Source organism: Balaenoptera acutorostrata, chromosome 2, assembly GCF_949987535.1.
Source record: "Balaenoptera acutorostrata chromosome 2, mBalAcu1.1, whole genome shotgun sequence".
NCBI lineage: Eukaryota > Metazoa > Chordata > Mammalia > Artiodactyla > Balaenopteridae > Balaenoptera > Balaenoptera acutorostrata.
The window spans coordinates 134,932,012-134,951,013 of NC_080065.1; the positions used below are offsets into that span (position 1 = coordinate 134,932,012).

A 19,002-nucleotide genomic window follows, 5' to 3' on the forward strand; every position below is an offset into this window, starting at 1 on the left:
AAAATAGTCAATGATCTGAGTTCCACCTTAAGAAACCAGAAAAAGAACAAATTAAACCCATAGCAACTATAAGGAAGGAAAGAGGATAACAGCAGAAATGAATGAAATCCAGAAAATGTCACAGAATAATCAGTAAAGCCAAAAGCCGTTTCATTGAAAAAAAATCAATAAAATATTCACGAAAAACAAAACTATAAAATGCTCTAGGTACATCACTTCAACAAGTTAGAATAAATGGAGAAATCTCTGGAGAGACAGAAGAAGATGCTTCTAGCATCACTGAACTGGCCTGTTGGTCCTAAGGCGAGGATGAGAAACATGTGAGGCAGAGCTGCACCAGCTAAGGTACCTCTGCTAAGCCCAGCCTGGAGCAGGATCCCCAGGCGCCCTGTAGATGCATGAGTGAACCCTAGTGAGTCCAACAAGATCAGCCGCCCAAGGTGTAGATGAGAGAAATAAATGTTTTTTATTATTATTGTAGATTTGTGGGGTTTTATTGGTGTGAATGCTATAGAAGGGAAGCTAACTGGTAATGTATTGATCTGGGATAAATGCCAAGCCTGGGGTGGGTTGGGTTTTGCCAGGCAGAAGCAGGGAAGAAAAAAAGAAGGGCATTTAGAAAGAAATGAACAGCAAAGGCCATTAGCAGAGCAGCTAGTCGGCCACTGGCAGGTACAGAACCCAGGCAGAGAGCAGTAGTGCCAGGAATCCCTTCCCAGCAGCACGCTGTAGTCCTGTTTGCCCCCAGTGCTGACTGCAAGATAGTCATACATAAAGAGGGATGTATTCTCCCCCCGGATGGAAGTGCCCCCCACAAACCCTGCTCCCAACCACAGCCCCTTTCCCAGCAACAGCCACTGGTACGAATCCTGTATATGCTCTACCCTTCCTGACCTTTGTCCACACAGCTATATGCTCATCCATGGATCCATTCATCCATCCACTCAGCCATATTGTGCGGTTTTAAAAAGCAGCAGTAAATGCTATTTATTGCACTGTGGGGCTTTGGGTTTATCACTTAATCACACATCTTAGAAGTCTTTCCATGTCAATACATAGAGAGCTACCTCAGTTTTTAAATTGCTACACTGTATTCATGAAATGACTGTACCATAATTTTTTTCACCATTCCTCTACTGTATGAACACTTTAGTTACTAGATTTTTCTCCACTGTAAACAACACTGCGGTGCACATCCGAGCACCTAAATGACTGTGCATGTGTGCCACCTTCTGAGGGGATCCGTTCCGGATTGCTGGGTCCACGGGTGGGTCCAGTAAAATGTGGAGGCACTGTTAAACTGCCCTCCAAAACAGGCTGTGTAGGGCTTCCCTGGGGGCGCCGTGGTTAAGATTCCGCCTTCCAATGCAGGGCACATAGGTTCGAGCCCTGGTCCGGGAAGATCCCAAATGCCGTGGAGCAACTAAGCCCACAAGCCACAACTACTGAGCCCGCACACCTAGAGCCTGTGCTCCGCAACAAGACAAGCCACCGCAATGAGTAGCCCATGCACCGCAATGAAGAGTAGACCCCGCTCACCACAACTAGAGACAGCCCGCGCTCAGTAATGAAGACCCTACGCAGCCAAAAATAAATAAAAAAAAAAAAAAAAAAAAAAGGCTGTGTAAATGTGCATTCCCATCAACAGTGTGTGGGAAACCAGCTTCACTACACTCTTGCTGACATTGGCTTTTACTGACCTTCAAAAATGTTCCCAATCTGATAGAAAAGAAATGTTATTTCATTGAGATTTTAATATGCATTTCTGAGGTTGATGGTGAAGTGATCGTTTTTTTTAACATGTATGTTGGCGATTTGGATTTCTTTTACAGATATCCTTGCCTCATTTTCCCGTTTGTTTCTTGTCTTTTATTGATTTGTTGGCACTATTTATATTCTGTATTATGTCTGTTAACTCTATTAACAGATACGTTGAAAATATTCTCCACCAGTCCACCACTTCTCTTTCAACTTTCTTTTCTGGTATCTCTATTTACACAGAAGTTTTACTTTGTTGTTGTCAAATTTGCTGGTCTTTTCATTTCTGGTTTCTGGGTTTTGTGTCTTGCTTAGGAAGGCTGAGCCATTAATTGTTTACAAGGCACTTTCATTTCCATTTTCTCATAGAGGCCTGGGCCACAGGGACTCAGTGAAGTGCATAGTATCTCCACTAGAGATAAGAAAAAGAAAGGTCAGAGAGGGTAAGTGACTTAACTCAGGTCACACAGTCACTTTGGGGTAGACTTAGAGGCAGTACTGGGATTCTCAGGGTCTCAGGTCCAGGATACCCTTCCTGGCTGCCAGGTCAATCGGCCAATACCATTCCCCACACACTCACAGCATTCCTGGCAGGTCACCTGCATACCCCTTGTAGTTAGAAAGCTGTAGCCCATGCTTCCCTACCAGGGAACAGATCTGTCTCCCTGGGGTACTCACCTGTCACTCCTGGTGCTGCTTTCAGGATCCCCCGGCAACTCTGTTCCCTGTCCCCCAACAGGCCTCCAGCTGTGTGGGGGCAGCCCCTGTGGCCCCCGGAGGCACCACGTCTCTAGGTCAAGCACTCCATCCCTTAGTGGTCCTCCTGGGACCTGGTCTCCCAACACATCTGGTCATCCTCACCCTCATCAGATCTTCAACAATATGCAGGGTCAGCAGTGTGACATTAACTTTTTCAAGTCCAATATGTTTGGAAGGAGCCCCTTCATGTGGTGACAGGGGCACCATCAGATGGCATGGGGGGATAGGATGGAGAGGCTTCGAGGGTTTCCAGAGCAGTGGCTTTGGAGCTGGTCCTTGGAGGAGTCCTCCAGGCAGAAAGGAAACCCAGGAGTGTGACTGGCATGAGGGCAGAGAGGGCGAAAAGTCAGAGCTCCCTGTGGCCGGCCAGAGGAAGGGAGCAGACGCAGAAGTAGGAAGGGGCGAGGTCCAAGTGCAAAGTGTCCCTGACCATGTGGCTGGAGTTTTAGGCTTTATCCTACAGGCTAGGGTTCTTCATGGGAACTGGAAGAGGGGGGTACCTCCAAGTACAGTCCGGGTCCAAGTACAGTCCAGGGACCCCAGCTTCAGAATCACAGGGGTACCTGTTAAAATGCAGATTCCAGGGCCATCCCAAGCCTTTGGAATTAGAGGTGGGATGTGGGAACCTGCACGGGAAACAAGCTCTCTAGGGGATTCTGATGCTTACTTGTGTCTGAGGCCATTGTCCTCCAAAGCCCACGGATGGCCTTGAGGAAAGCTGAGAATCTCTAAGATGTAGGTGAAGTTTGTGTCTGGCCTCAGGACTGGGCGTTCCATGCAGTTCACACAAAGTCCCTGACCTGGGCTGGCGGGGACCCCTCCCTGGTGGAGGGCGTTGAGGTGGAGAAGGGATGTGGCTGGTCAGGGGGCTGGAGGTCACAGTGACCCCGAGGGGTGACCTAGGCCACCTCAGCAGAACCTGTCTCCATCCCAGAGATCAGAGGAAGTTGTCACTTCTGTTCACCCAGCTATAACTCCAACAGTTTGGACTCCCTACCTGTCCCTGCCAGGCTGGCAGGGGTTCTGTCTATGCATCCCAAGCCTTCTGGGTTCACACCCATCCCAGTTCTCTTTTCACTTGCAGCCCTCCGAGGTTTATCAGGTGCTCACCACATGTCAGGCAGCATGCCAAGCTCTCTTTGGAATTTTCTCACTGAATCCTCAACCCTAGAGGTAGGTGTGGTTATTATCCCAAGGCTCAGAGGAGTTAAGTCACTTTCTCGAGGTCACACAGCTGGTGAGGGTTTTCCTGCCTCCTGAGCCTGTGGTATACCTGACCATTCTGATCCACTGATTTTAGATGTTTGAAGGATGAATGAATCAACAAACAAATGCTGTGTTCCAAAGCTCTGTGAGCAGGAAGGCACTCTACCCTCCTGGAAATATGGCATTTGGAGGCCTAACATCTTCCACGTGTTGTTTATGTGCCAGGCACCATGCCAGGTTCTTTGCATATTTATCTAGTTTAATCCTCTCAACCGGGAGACCTGTTCTATTAATTATCCCCATTTTGCAGATGAGGAAACCAAGGCTCATAGAGGTTAGGCACTTGCCCCAGGTCCCAGAGCCAGCAGGTGACAGAGCTGGCTGCAAAGACTTTGCTAATGACCATCACAATGCACAGGGTGACCCTGGGTCTTTCTCAGATGTGAGGGTGCTGACCACCCATGAATGTGGGTGGGAGTGCCCTGGGCTCATGGGGTGACCCTGACTGGGGAAGCTGCAGTGATGCTGCCGCGAGGGTGATGAACAGGGACCCCAGACTGCCATGACTCCTTCCTGTGGCAGAGGAGCTTTGCAAAGGGTTTGCATGTCAGCCTAAACATTAGGATATCCTGAAGCCACTGTGTGGGCCCATCACACTCCTGCACACACTGAGGGCCTGTACTCATCTCCCTGCCTGGCTCTGGGCTCCTGGCACCTCCGGACCCCATGGCAGGGAGAGCTCAGCCCCCACTCTCCTGACCACTCAACCCCAGCCCCAGCCCATGCCCTGGGATGCAGGCAGTTTCCCCACCAGGGAGAGGAGGGGCCCAAGCCAGGAGCCAGGGACCCACCATCGGGACACTTGGCTACCAGTTCTGCTTCGACCCCAGGCCAGAGATTTTCTACTGCACCTCCCTCTAGGATTGAGGATGAAATGAGTTCTAGTATCTGGTTTAGGCTACTATGGGGTATTTGTTCCCATCTACTACTCCAGCCCAGCAGGGCAGATCAAGTCCACACTCTAGCTGAGCTTACAGGAACCTTTGCAACCTGCCCACATCTGACCTCAGATCCTCCGCCCTCTCTACTCGTTCTCCCCACTGTACTGAACCCCGAGCTTTCAGCTCCAGAACTCGCCATGCTCCTTCTTACTGCTCGATGTGCTCCTGCTTCTGTCTGGACTGTGCTCACCCCTCTTCCCTTTGTCTGTCTTATACTCCCACTGGCCCCCTGAGGTCACAGCACTTCTCAGCGTCAGGATGTTCTCAGTGAGGGAGGCTATTGATATAACGTGGTCCTGACACCCTCCACCCCCATCACAGCTCCCTGGCAGGCCCTGCATCTCTCCTGGTCTCCTTTACACCCTCTGCCCTTGGCCCACGCCTGGCAGATGGTGGGAGCTCAGTCAGTGCCGGATACATGAATAAATGAGTAAATGTATAAACAAACGAACAGAGAGCAAAAGGAGTCCTCCATTCCAGAAACCAATCCATTTGGTGACTACTTCACGTGCCAGGCCCTGTTCTGGGCCCAGGAAGGAGAAGGCTCAGGGCAGTTTCCTGCCTCCAGGGCCCTCCCTGTCCTAAGTGGTGGTACTATAATGCAGGTGATAATACTGACATCAGTCTATATTGCTATGATTTATCATCCAAATGGGGAACTTTGAGACCGAAAGGGGTGTCATTAGTAATTGCAGTGAAGTGGTTACATAAGGAGGGGCTGTCTTGAGTCCCCCCCCCGTCCATTGGGCACTTTCTTTGTGCCAATCTCTAGACTAAACTCTTTGTACAGGTCATCTCATATGATCCTCACAATCGCCTAAGGGGATAGCTATAATTATTCCATGTTATAGATGAGGAAAGACAGGCTCAGAGATGTGTTCTGCCCAGGGTCACACAGCTGATAAGTGGCAGAGCTGGATTTGAACTCAGGAACTCAGCCCCAGAGACCATGTTTTTAACCACCTGCCTTCAGCAATGGCTGGGGCGCTCAGGAAGGTCAAGGGTAGAGGGGACTGGCTTGGTTTTTGGAGCCAAACAGACTGAGAATCACATTCCCCACTCATAGCTGTGTGACCACAGCCAGGTCCCTGGCCTCTCTGTTTTTTTAATCTGTAAAACAGGGGAAGGGTTACTAACTCAGATCCAGTGAGACAGTAATGCAGGTGAAGTGCATTCAACAAATATTTATCAAGTGTTGACTCTCTGCTTGGCCTTAGGGACAGTGCTGAACATGGCAGGCATGGTCCCTCCCCTTTGGAGCTCACAGCCTGGTGGTGAAGATGAACTAGGACATCAGCGGAGTTGCAGGACATCCTGGGAGCACTGAAGACAAGGAAGAGTCTGCCTAAACTGAGAAGGAGTTGGGGAGAGGTGCAGGGAGGAGTAGGGAATATTCTAGGAAGGAGAGACAGCATGGTAAAGGCTTGGAGGTGAGAGAGCACATAGGACATCAGGGGACTGAGGGTGTCAAAAAAACATGAGGGCCCATCAGAGGCACAAGCAAAGGACTGGGAAAAGAATCCACTTCCAGCTGAGTATTAGGAAGGCTTCTTGGAGGAGGTGGCTTTGGGCTGGGCTGGAAGTTAGAGCAAGACTTTGCCTTTCAGTCATAGAGGGCTGGGAGTCCTAGGTGGTAAGCACAGCGCCAACAGAGATGCAGATGTGGGGCTTCTACACAGCAAAAGCTAACAAAATGAAAAGGTAACCTATGAAGTGGGAGAAAATATTGGCAAATTATATATCTGATAAGGGGTTAATATCTAAAATATAAGTAACACATACAACTCAATAGCAAAAAAAAAAATCCAATTACAACATGGACAGAGGAACTGAATAGACATTTTTGCAAAGATCTACACATGGCCAACAGGCACATGAAAAGATGCACATCACTAATCATCAAGAAATCAAATCAAAACCACAATGAGATTATCACCTCACACCTGTTCGAATGGCTATTATCAAAAAGACAAGCGATAGGTGTTGGTAAGGATGTGGAGAAAAGGGAAGCCTTGTGTACTGTTGGAAGGTTGGACAGCTTGTGGCCACACAGGGGTAGACGGGCCTTGAGGGCAGATGTGGGAGAAGGAGCAGGAGAAGTTGGAGCCAGGTCAGGAAGGGTCTTCAAGGATGTCTGGACTTTGTTTGTTGAGCTGTGGGGAGCCATCTAAGGTGTTTGAGCAAAGGAGAGCCAAGATCATAGTATGCTTCAAGAAGATCAGTAACGAAGAAGAAAAACCTTCAGGCGTGGAAGCTGCCGTCTTGTCCCTTCAGAAGGGGAACAACCACTCTGAGAATTCTGTGATTTTCCAGAAGCGTTGTTACTTCCCTGTGTTTGTGACTTTCTAGTTCCTTGCAGTGATTACCCACAAAACCCCAAACCAGAAAGAGACTGGAACTGCCCCAACCTTGTTAGGAGGAAAGGAGCCCTAAGCAGGGGGGGTGGAGGCATAGGGAGCTGTTGGAGAGGGCAGACAAGCATGCCAAAGGGGGACCAGAGAGAAGGGCAGGGGCTGAGCCAGTGGGAGGGGGACCACAGAGAGATAGTCTGGCTTCTGTGACGTCCCTGAGTCCCTGCTGGATCCTGAGAAGGGCCACCCCCTGCCCCAGGCTGGGCCCCCTTCATCAGGCCCCAAAAGTCATGGCAGGTCATGGCAGATGGTATTCTGAGCTGTGGGAACCCATCACAGCCCAGAGAAGCCCCAGAAGCCCCCTCCAAGGAGGAGCCTACCCAGGGAATTCCAGGAGCCTCACCCCAAGTGGACGGTCAGCACCCTGACCCCAAGGCTCAGCCGGCTGCCCACTCTGCATCCAGGAACTGGACTCAGAGACTCCCTGAGAAAGGCAGTGGCAAGGACACCAGACCGGCAGGCATGAGCCTCCCTGTGTGTGACCTCGGGCCAGCACTTCATGGCTCTGAGCCTCAGCTTCCTCATCCGGATCTTCCCTTGGCATGTCTCCTGGATGTACTGTCAACATCACATGGGTCCACCGATGGGAACCCACTCTAAATGGTGAGGGACCGGGACAGAGCCAGGGTCTCAAGGGTCTCTTTCTATATTACATATTTGGTAATAGATACTTTTTAGTGTAGGCATATATTATATAAATGCTTTTATAAAAGTAATTCTAAATGACTATGAAGCTGAATGAGAAACTGAAATAGAAGAGGCCTTGTGGAGACAGGGCTCTAATTCAAAGAAGGGGCATTAATGGCGGTCGTGGGGCCCCTCACCAGCTGAGGGTCAGGGCCCCTCAGCAAAAGCTTTCAGTCTTTCCCTCTTTTTCCAGGAACAAGGATGCTGGCTGTGAATAGGGTGGCGGAAGAATTGTGTAGTCAAGTGGCTCATCGTCTGGGAGGAAAATTCCAGCTCACCCGTTCCCGTGGGTCCGCCTGAGTGGCGGGAGCCCGCAGAGGTTGACCTACGGTTCCCCCGTCCTCCAGCTCCCGCACCCCTCTGCACAGGGGCCTGTGGGTTCCAAGCCCCTCACCAGACTCTTGTTTATTATGTTCACTTAGCCCTCAGACTCACTTAGCTCTCTCCTCTCCCCCAGTGTTTTCTCCTGGGGACCCACAGACCCAGAGGTCTGGAGTCAGGAGACCGGGGCTGGGACCCAGGCTTCCCCACTCACCTGCCCTGCAACCCAGCCTGGGCTTCGCCTCCCCTAGGGCTGACCTGGGGGTCGGCCAGGCCCAGGCTCCTATCCCCTCCGTGCCACACCGACCAGATGACCTTGGGCAAGCCACTTCAACACCCCCTGAACTGGTGTCCCCTTTGTAATATGGGGACAATAGTAGCCCTTGGTTCACAGGGTGGATGTAAGGGCGAATGAGAAAATGTGTGCAGCAACAGGACAGGCCTGGCACAGAGTAACTGTTCAGCAAGTGAGCACCAGCGCTCTATCCTCCTTCATCCCTTTGTGGCATCATTAGCTCCATTTACCTCTGGGGAAATGGAGGCCTGAGGCCGAATAATCCACCCAAGGACCCATAAGGAGCAGGCCTGAGATGGAGGGAGCCGAGGTCCCCTGACCTCCAGATGGAGGCTTTTCCCACGGGCGAGGATAATCCGCATCTGGAATGTGGTTGTTTACTCTCTTTACAGGGCAGATCTGGGTATGGCTTATTCATCTCCTACCACAGCCAGGAGAGACAGGGTCACGGGCTCTAGGGCCAGGACCCCCAGGAGGGTGGGCCCTGCAGCAGGCGGGGTTTCCCTGGGGGTGGCTCAACCGCCCCTGAGTTGGCGGCTGGGCCCGTGAGTCAGAGCTGCCCCACGTCTCTGTTCCTCTCCCCACTGGCAGCCACGGCCCCAGACTTCTGGAGGCGGTCCAGGGAGCCCTGTGGTTCCAAAACCAGGTGCCTGTCCCCAGAAACAGACTGAGAGGCCCCTTCCCCAGTTCAGAGTGAGCAGGGAATGGCCAAGGTCACGTAGTGAGGTGTGACAGATCTCAAGCCGAAACCTGGTTCCATCTCAGGTGACCCCTCCCAAAGGGCTCAGGCGGGAGGGCCAGGAAGCCCCAGGCTGGGTCCAGGACCTGTGCACTCTGCCCTCTGCCCCTGGCAGCTCTATTGCCCTGGCCCCCTACTGCTGCCAGGTCTCCCAGGCCTGGGCTGGGCAGTGGAGCCGACGTCCAGTACCGAGCCGGCCAGCAGACACCAAGATGCCTGGTTCGTGCCAGCCCCACGCCACCGAGCTGCTGCAGCCGTGGGGGGCCGGTCCGCACCCCTCTCCCAGCCTGGCTAGACTTTGCTCTCAGAGACCCAGCCGGGCCGCCTTTCCCTCCCCTGGCCTTGTCCTGGTGGCTCTCACCCCGCGTCTTCCTCCCTTCCTCTTCCTCCCTCTCCTTCACCCTCTCTCCCCATTCTTCCGGCTCTCTGGACCCCTTGGGCACTCTGTCCATCTGCCCTGCTCCTACCTGAGACACGACCACTACTCACCGGGGCCTGGGATCTGGGCTTTAGCGGATGCCTCTCACGAGCCACACCAGCCTCAATCTGGGCCCATGGGCAGAGTGGAGGGAGGGAGGGGGGTGGCCTGGCTTAACGGCCAAAGCCAAAGCACAAGGTGGGGCGGAGTGGGGCTGGCAGGGGAGCGCAGGCTCCCAACCCAGAACCAGGCACTGCAGAGCCGGAAGAGCATTCTCCTTTCACAACTTGGAAAACCAAAGCCTGAGGTCCAGGTCACCCGGCTACCAGCGAGGAGCTGGGGGGAGTGTGAAGACCCCCGTCTCACAGATGGAAGCAAGACTTGAGCTGAAGGGCCCTGTGCAGGGATCCTACATCTGGGCGAGCCCGGCTGCCCTACCCCACTCTGGCCACCTCCCGGGCCCGGGGATCCAAACCTGCGAGAAACCACAAGGTCTGTGGGTGAGAAGCACCAGGTTTAATATTAAAATCTTTCTCTTAAAAAAAAAAAAGTACACAGAGAAGAAAAGTTGATGGCATACAAAATAGCACTTCTGTTGTATAAATGTGAGTTAATGTGAGTCCTAAAAATACTTGTAAACCTAGGTGATTACATCTTTGGTACCGTAGTGAGAACCCACGCCCTCTCCTTGACCAGGCTTTGTGGGTCCTGGGGCGGGGAGGTGCCAACCAACACAGGGGGCTGGTGCCCAGAGGCGCTGACCTTCCCTCACCCTCCGTCCAGCCCTTCCCCTGTCAGCAGTCTTGGCCACAGCCCTCACGGCCCAGACCCCTCCAGTGCCCACTGGGCTGGCAGACACAGTGAGGTGAGCGTCCCCGGGCAGACAAAGCCGTGTTCTACGGTTCCTGCCTCAGGGTGGGGCAGCTGGCAGGTGCGAAGACACCCCCCAAAGTACCCACCTCTTGCGCCCCTTCCTCAGGTCCCCCATCCAAGGTTTCTTGTTCTTTCGCTGTCCTCTAGGCCTGCGGCACAGACCTGGACAGCAGGCTCTGGAGTGGTGGGCTGTGTCAGGTGGTCTTACTTGCCGTCTCGGCCTCCTTTGCCCAGAATAGCTCCAGAGGTCATGTGGGTGCTGAAAGGGGTCCCACGGGCTCCCCATGTCCCTGGGGCAGCTTCTGGGGGCTTTCCAGGACACTGGCTGTCACTCAGAGTCAAGGCCTGGGCAGCTGGCCTTTGGGGACTTGCCAGGGGCCTGGGGAAGGGGCACAGTTCCTGAATGCCCGGAGTGTGATGTGTAGTCTGGAACCTCCCCAGACCCCAACTAACCCGGGATAGAGGTTTGGAGGGTTTATCTTTGCTTCATCTGGGCAAGTGTGCAACCCCTGGAATATTCTAGAAGGTTAGTGCTGGCAGGGCACCAGAAGTCAATGAGTCCAACCTGCTCATTTTTCAACAGGGAAAACAGAGGGCGAGGGATTCCTCCAAGGTCTCTAGCGGGTCCAATGCCACATTGGTCCACACGTGTGGACACCTCCTGCAGGCACGTCAACACACTCGTCACAGACGTGGGGCCCATCTGGCCCTGGAGACTCTGGTGAGTGGAGTAAGACTGGCATTGATGAGGAAAAAGACCCCTGGATCCATGGGGCCAGGAAGACACGGACACAGGCATGTTATGGGGAGGTGTACCCCGAGTGCCTGGGGCAGGGGCTACAGGCCAGGGTGTCCTGTCCTTGGCTCAGCCCCCAGCATTAATTAAGCTTGGAAGGCCCCAGACCAGCTTGGGCCTGGGAAAGCAAAGACTGGCATTGAGGGGAGGTGGCTTCTGGATGAGGCAACACTGTCCAAGGCCAGGCCCTAGCTCAGCCAGGAGCCAGAGATGCTAGGGTCCCTTCCCCAGCTCTTGGGCAGGAAAAAGTGCAAGGAGAGAGCTGCAGCTCCTTGAGGGGCAGCTGGCTGAACAGAAAAAAAGTTAACCTACCACCTCATGAACCTTGAGCATCTCCTCAGGGATTCCAGCCTCCACATCTGTCAGCCAGGGTGAGAATCCCAGATTGTGGGTTGCCAAGCCCACCTTCCCCATCTTACAGATGGGGAAACTGAGTCTCCTGGGAGAAGCCTGGCTCACAGTCACATGCGCCCTCCAGAGGCAGAGGACCGGTCATGGTCCCTACAGTTCTCTTACCTCCTAAGCCAGCCCCAGGGGTTGGGTGTGGTGTGCCAGGGGCAAAAGCTTTCCAGAGGGGACAGCTGATGGGAACAGCCTGGCTGTTGGGAGGCTGGGCCAGGCCAGGAGGCGCAGGGTGCTGGGAGGTAGAGGGGGAGCTTCGGGTAGGGCAGGGTGGGGGCCAGCCCCTACAGGAAGCTGTCCTCCGCCTCGGCCCGAGGCCCAGGGCAGCTGGAATCCGGCGGCCGCTTGGGCTCTGGCTCCACCTGGGACTCAGGCTGGGGCTCTGGCTCTGGTTCCTCTTGGGGTTCCAGGGGGCTGTCACAGGAGATGGTAGAGGAGGTGTTGACTTCATTCAGGGCGGAGCTAGAGGTGGAAGGCAAGTGAGTGAGAGGCTGGGAGGGAACCACAGTGAAATATTAACAGCATTAACGTAGAGCTTTCTATCTATCCACCCTTGCAACATGCACCTTACACATTTTAACTCACTGAATCCTTGTAAAGACTATGCAAGGCAGGCACTGTGAGGAAAGTGCAGCTCAGAGAAGTTACATCATGGCCCTGCATCACACAGCGGGTAAGTATAGGAGTTGGGGCTTCAGAGCAGATCGAGTTGATTGCTCACCTGTCAGTGTCTCTCTCCTGCATGCCTGAATGTATAATGATCTCATTTAATCCCCACAACAACCTCCAAATAGAAGTACTCTTACTGTTTTCATTTTACAGTTAAGGGAACTGAGGTTCAGAGAGGGGAAGCAGCTTGTCTGAGGGCACAGAGCAGCACCAACATTCACACCCCAAGCTGTTTGAACCCTGAGCTCAACTCCTCTGTACATTGGCTACTTGGAGCCTTGGAATATTAGCTTCTCAAACAGGGTGGGGAGGCCCTGCCAAGTCCTATGTGTGCACTAGGAAGTGCACGTGGAGAGACAGGCTCGCAGAGAAGATGTGCGGCAGGGTCTCACGGCAGCTAGCGGCAGAGATGGAGCTGGCACCCAGTTTGGGGCCCCTGCCATTTCACCATAGCGTGGATCTTGTTTTGGGTGTGGGTCTGGCCACACGGGGAACATCTAGTCCAGGCGACAGGTGGTCTTCCTCCAAAGCCCTCCCCATACTGTAACGTCACATCCCGAGGCAAAAGAAAAGCACGTATCTCCTCCCCAGTCTGAATTCTGGCCTGAACTTCTGTAGGTACCTCTGCCTCCCTGTGCCAGGCTCCCTGGGGTCCTCAGGGCATGGTGCTAAAGGACAGACCACAGGGCTGGCGATGACCACAGAGTAATACATGGGGTGCTGGGGATGCGAATTAGATTTTCCTCTTTTCCTCCTTAGGGCTAGGACAGGGCCTAAGAGAGGGGACAGAGTAGATGGCCTGTGGAGGCTCCTTTAAAGAAAACAGCTACCTTACAAATATGTCTCAGGCCACTTTCTCTTACCAGCCTGCCATTTCCACTCTAGGTCATCACAGGTCAAATGAGTTCAATTCTCTCTTCTATTCACTGGCAGGAATAAGTACTCATCCTAGGTAACTTACTTCTAAGGCAAGCCTGATGGCATGAAGGCACAGACAGACACACACACAAAGACACAGACACACACACAGACACACACACACACACACACACACACACACACACACACACACACACACACACACACACACACTATGCACACTACTGCTTTGGGCTGCAGGTCAGAATGGCTACCTGGCAAGGCTGGGGGAACCCTCCAGTGGTCCCTCATCAGCAACCTCGGGTTTGGGGTCAGGCAGGGGGATGATATAGTCGTTGTCACCCTCGTTGGGCTGCACAGCAGTGTAGAGGACGGAGCTGGTGTCCAGGGGGGATCGGAGGCCATTGAAGCCGGGCAAGCGGGCTTGGGACCGAAGGACGGCTGGGTGGTCGCTCCTCAGAAACTCCTCATCGACCTGCTGGTACTTCTGCTCAGCAGGGCAGGAAGAACCCGAGACACAGGGAGGGTCAGACCAGAAATGCCTTTAGGGATCATCCAAAGGGTAGATTCTGACCCAGCCCCTCCCGCCTCATGTAAATAAGGCACCTGGTGCTCAGAGAGGAAGAAGTGCCCAAAGCCACACAGCTGAGCTGCTCTCCTACCTGGCCTCTCACCAGACAAGATGAGCTCAGGGTCACCCAGGGAGGGGACAGGGATCGGACTAGCACCCGCAACCCTAACTCTTCCCCCACTTCAGGGCAGACAGGCACGGGTTCTCTGCCTGCCGTGGCCTCCCTCGCTGGGGCCACAGTTTCCCTCGCTACTGAAGGGAGACCACTCCATTCCAGCTCACTGGTCCTGGAGCTGTAAACAGATGTGGTTGGGAGTGGGCTTAGGAATGGACTGAGTCTGGGCCAAAGGACACGTGCATCCCCCTCGCTGTAGCTTGGTAGTTGGGCAGGGAGGGTTTTAAGGCCCTGCTGGCTCCGTAAGCCTTGCATGAGCCCGCCACAGGGTCCAGGTGGTCAGGCCCTCAGCAGTCATCTCGCCTGGGCTTGTTCAAACTTGTGATGGAGGCCCAGGACTTGGTCTGGGTGCAAAGGCATGAGGAAGGATGCAGGATGAAGGGGGCTGGAGGCTTCCTGCCCCCACTTTAAATCAATCAGCTTCCACATAGGATTTCACTTTTAAAAACTCTATGCTGCTAAAATAAACTACACTCACAGCTCCAGCCCATCCCTTATTAGTACCAACAGGGAAACTGAGGCCCAGAGAGGGGAAAGGATGGTCCCCCAAATACCAGCATGTCACACAAAGCCTTGTACCTTGTGTCTACTTCTGGACCAGAACTCTCCGTTCCCCACCCCAACCCTGCCTCAACATACCTTTTTGTAACCCTCGCCCAGCAGTCTCTCGAGAAGCAGCACCAGCTGGGAGAAGGGGGGCCGAATCTCAAACTTCTCTTCCCAGCACTTCTGCATGATCTCATAGCTGGGGAGAGGGGCACAGGGGTCAGGGTCTCTGGCTCAGGGTCTGCCACCTCCCAGAACAAGGGGAGTAATGAAGAGTTAGGAGGGGAGGGGTTTTTCCATTACTGCACCTGCATGTTCCCTTGGGAAGCCCTCCCACCACCCTCAGTTCAGTGGTTCCATGGGATTGATCACACCTTGGTGAGCACATGACACAGGCATAACCAGTAGGCATTTTTATCCCCTTAGCTCAGTGGCTGGTTTTCTGGATGGGCAGGTGACCCCAGCCGAGCCCTTGACAGTCACCTCTGGACCTTTCACTGGAACTATGGTGAAAGCAGCTAGGACGTAGCCGTTTGGACGGTGCCAACCTGAAAGTGAGGCTGACGCGGAGGAGAGCAGAGCCCCGGGGTAGAACGAGAGAGTGTGGATGATGTCTTATGAACAACAGGATCCAGCTATACCTACATTTTTCTACATCTCTGAACTAATAAATCTGTTTTTGCCTTAAGCTGGTAAAGTTGGATATCTACTGTTTGCACCCAAAGTATCTTCCCAAGTGCTCCACTCACATCTCGTCAGAGGCGTGGGCAGGCTGAGCCATGCGGTAGCCCCTCTTGATGGCATTGTAGAACTGCTCGTTCATGGGCAGCTCTGGGTACGGGGTGCCACCTGTTAGGGAGCAGAGACAAGAAACACAGGCTCAGGGGTGTCGGAACAGTGGCAAGAATCTTCTTCCATGGGACAGGGAGAGGCACACCAACCCCAGTGTTGGTGAGGGTGCAGTGGCCTTGGCACTGGGACATGTGGGCTCCCTCATAGGCTCTGGACAGAGACTGCATCCCTCCCCAGAATCAGAGAACCAGAGAACGCCGGAGCCAAGCAGGATTTTTGATGTCACTGTCCAAATTCATCTCTACTGAGATGGGGAGGTAAAGAGATCCAGAGAGGGCAAGAGACTTGCCAAGGTCACACAGAAACAAGAAAGAAGCAGAGCTTCTGAGCCCTGTCCCAGAGCCCGTCCCACAGCCCCACCGGGATGGAGGTGTGAGCGGTCAGGGCGGACGCTGTGCCGTGAGGCTGCGGGCTGGAGGAAGAAGGAAGTGTACCCAGCGTGAAGATCTCCCAGAGCAGGATCCCGAAGGACCACACGTCGCTCAGGGTGGTGTAGAGGCTGTTGAAGATGCTCTCGGGGGCCATCCACTTCAGAGGCAGGAAGGTCTGCGGGAGGGCGGAGGCTGCTGAGCGCAAGGAGGGGCCGGGCCCCACTCTGCACCTGGGAGCCGGGAGGAAGCCTGGCACTTCCCACCCCCAGCTCGTTCTCACTTCCCGGTCCCTGAGGGCCCATCTCTGCTGGTGCACGGCTCCCACGCCCATCCCAGTGCTGGTCAGAGGGTCAGGAGGCTGAGTTTCTTTCCTCACAAGATGGGGACACGGTAACCCCTGTCCAGGAGGGAGAGCCCCAGGGTCTGAGGCTCCTCATGGAACGGGCTCCCCTTCTTGACCCCAGGAGAGGCCCCTGCTGGGGGGAGGAAGAGACGTGCCAAGGTGTCACCCAGCTCTCATCCTAGCTGCCTTAGATCTCTGGGGCCCAGTGTCCCTCCAGTTCTGTCCCTACGCAGGAAGTGGGGACATGAGTGGGAGGCAGGATGGTCACCTTTGAACCAAATACCGCCTGCCATCTACTCATCTGTCTTAGCCTGTCACCTGGGCTTCTTCCTCTGTTCACCATCGCTGCTGGGACAGCACATTTGGCCTGTTGCCCCTTCAACCTCCCCAGGACCCTTTACAGCTGGTCCCTTGGCCCCTGCCATGACCAGCAAATCTGAGCCCCCGGCCTACCCAACGGGCCTCGGCGTCTCACCCACACCCCATGCACAGCTAGTGGCTCCCCTTCCCGTCCCTGCACACAGGGCTAGGCAGGCAGAGCCCATCGCCGCTGCGCAGGTCAGGCCACGAGAACCCTGTCCTGATCTCCCATGAGCCACAGCCACGCGAACCATGAGGATGGGGGAAGGCACTCACACTGCCTTTGGAGATGTAGTTCGAATCCCGCATGATGTCACGAGCCAGGCCAAAGTCGCAGATCTTGACCAGTTTGCCCTCACAGATGAGCACATTCCTGGCTGCCAGATCTCGGTGGACGCACTGGGGAGGGAGGAGACGGGAGCTGAGACCGTGGGGGGCAATTGTGGGGAAAGACTCTCTGTGTCAGGGGCTTTGGGAAATATGCATCGCTGCTCAGGTGTGAGGGGTCACCAGGTGTGAGGGCATTTGCCGTCCTCACCCACCAGAGGGATGCGGTACGGGGCCATGTACTGGGAGCACCCTGGCTGGCTGGGTGACCCACCTCCCCAGGACCCCACTGTGCTCACTGTGACCACACATACATTCTTGGAGGCCAGGAACTCCATGCCATTGGCCACCTGGTAGCTGAAGCCCACAAGATCCGTGTAGCTAAGCACTGGGGACTCGTTGATTAAAGTCACCCGGCAGGTCCTCTCAGGAGCTAGGGAAGAGCAGAAGGACACCCACTGTCTTGTGTCTCCCTGGGGCTAGAGAACCCCTGGCCTTTGGCTCGTGGAGGCTGAATGTCCCAGAGAGAAGATTCCTGATCCTCTAAGCCTCCCGCAAAAGGAAAACAATTTCCAAATATCTAACTTAAATTCTCCTTCTTTATCAGAGCCCTCATTGGCCAGAAAAACTTTTGGCTTTAGCCCTGGGCCACCTTTGCTCAGCCTGGCCTGCCTGCTCTTTAGGGACTCTAGATCAGCCTGGCACCTGCAGACCACTCTTCCCCGAGGCCCCAGCAGGTCAGGCACCCCTGCGCCCACCCTAGCTCCTCCCCTCCCTGTGGGCTGTGTACACATCTCTGGACCCAGAAACAGGGGGTTCATATTGGGGTTCCACCACACAGCAGCTTTGGGCAGGTGGCTAGCCTCAGTTTCTGCATCTATGAAATGGGCACAAGGTCACCTTCCTAGCAGGGTTGTTGCCAGGCTGGGCAGAGGAAAGGTATGACTATATGGGACTTCCCTGGTGGCGCACTGGTTAAGAATCTGCCTGCCAATGCAGGGGACACGGGTTCGATCCCTGGTCCAGGAAGATCCCACATGCCGCAGAGCAACTAAGCTGGTGCGCCACAACTAGTGAGCCTGCACTCTAGAGCCCGCGAGCCACAGCTACTGAAGCCTGTGCGCCTAGAGCCCGTGCTCCGCAACAAGACAAGCCACCACAATGAGAAGCAGCCCGCGCACCGCAACGAAGAGTAGCTCCCGCTCGACGCAACTAGAGAAAGCCCGCACACAGCAACGGAGACCCAATGCAGCCAAAAATTTTAAAAAATTTAAAAATAAAAAAAAAGAGAATGCATGACTACATAGGTGTGAGGACCCTGTGCGCACCCACCGGAGGGGACGTAGTTATCGTAAGGAGCCATGTAGTTGGAGGACTCGATGTCTGCGTATTTGACGTCCCCTTTCATGTCCAGCATGGGCACGTAGTCCACCGACTCGTCTTTGCTCATGTCCATGTAGCCACCATCGCTCTCCCCAGGCAGGGACACATGGCTGAGGGCAGAGGAGCGTTACAAAAGGGGAAGCACAGCCTCTTCCCTCTCTTCCCCTTCCTGCAAGGCCCCGTCACTCATGCATTTCTTCTCTCCCTCACTCTCGCATGCCCACACAGTCTGTCACAATATGAACGACCACGTAGTGAGCCCTTCCAGCCAACCTCAGACCCACCCTGAGCTGGACGCTGGGTCTGCCAAGATGACCTAGGACCCAAGGTGTGTCCTCAGAGAACTTACGTCCAGGGGTGATTCCAGCACCCCAGGACCAGGGTCACAGGAAGGGCCTGTACCCAAGTGCCTTCCTGTGGCCGCTACAGCACCGTCCAGCCACGATGCCCTGCAAGTGGGCAGTGAATCGCCTTAATGCCTCTGCCTGCAGCAGCAGCTCCCCCGAGAGCTGCGGGACTATGTACACATGTGTCTCTAGGGTTAGAGAAAAGACTGGAAGGAAATCAATCAAAATGTTGGGGAGGACACGGATGAGTTTTAATGTCTTTTAATGCTATTCTGAACTTACTCTTGCCTCTGCAATAAACATTATAGCTTTTGTAATTAGCAAAAGAACAAAGAAATGTTATTTCTGGAAAAGAAGAAGAGAAAGGGGATGAGCTGCCCTGGAGGCACTGGAGAGACTGGTGTGGGGAGGAGGGGGGAGGTGTGGCGAGGGAGGAGTAGAGTGTGGAGCACTACAGAGGGGGTCAGCCTGGGATGGGAGGGCCCCAGGTGCCCCCTGTCGACGACGGGAGAA

The 19,002-nt window shown here is 54.2% G+C and overlaps 1 protein-coding gene across 4 annotated transcripts in view; it reads right to left on the reverse strand.

Annotated features, from left to right (window-relative positions):
• Positions 1-10,090: 10,090 nt before the first annotated feature.
• PDGFRB (platelet derived growth factor receptor beta) overlaps positions 10,091-19,002 on the reverse strand; it is a 40,049-nt gene continuing 31,137 nt past the window's right edge. For all 4 annotated transcript variants that reach the window (XM_057540692.1, XM_028168137.2, XM_007188655.2 and 1 more), the window contains 8 exons: positions 18,092-18,252; positions 17,074-17,192; positions 16,709-16,831; positions 15,793-15,904; positions 15,256-15,355; positions 14,600-14,705; positions 13,469-13,701; positions 10,091-12,128 (listed from right to left, as the gene is read on the reverse strand). In XM_057540692.1, the coding sequence (XP_057396675.1) occupies positions 11,951-12,128; positions 13,469-13,701; positions 14,600-14,705; positions 15,256-15,355; positions 15,793-15,904; positions 16,709-16,831; positions 17,074-17,192; positions 18,092-18,252 (1,132 nt within the window). In that variant the 3' untranslated portion in view covers positions 10,091-11,950. The remainder of the gene's footprint in view (positions 12,129-13,468; positions 13,702-14,599; positions 14,706-15,255; positions 15,356-15,792; positions 15,905-16,708; positions 16,832-17,073; positions 17,193-18,091; positions 18,253-19,002) is intronic.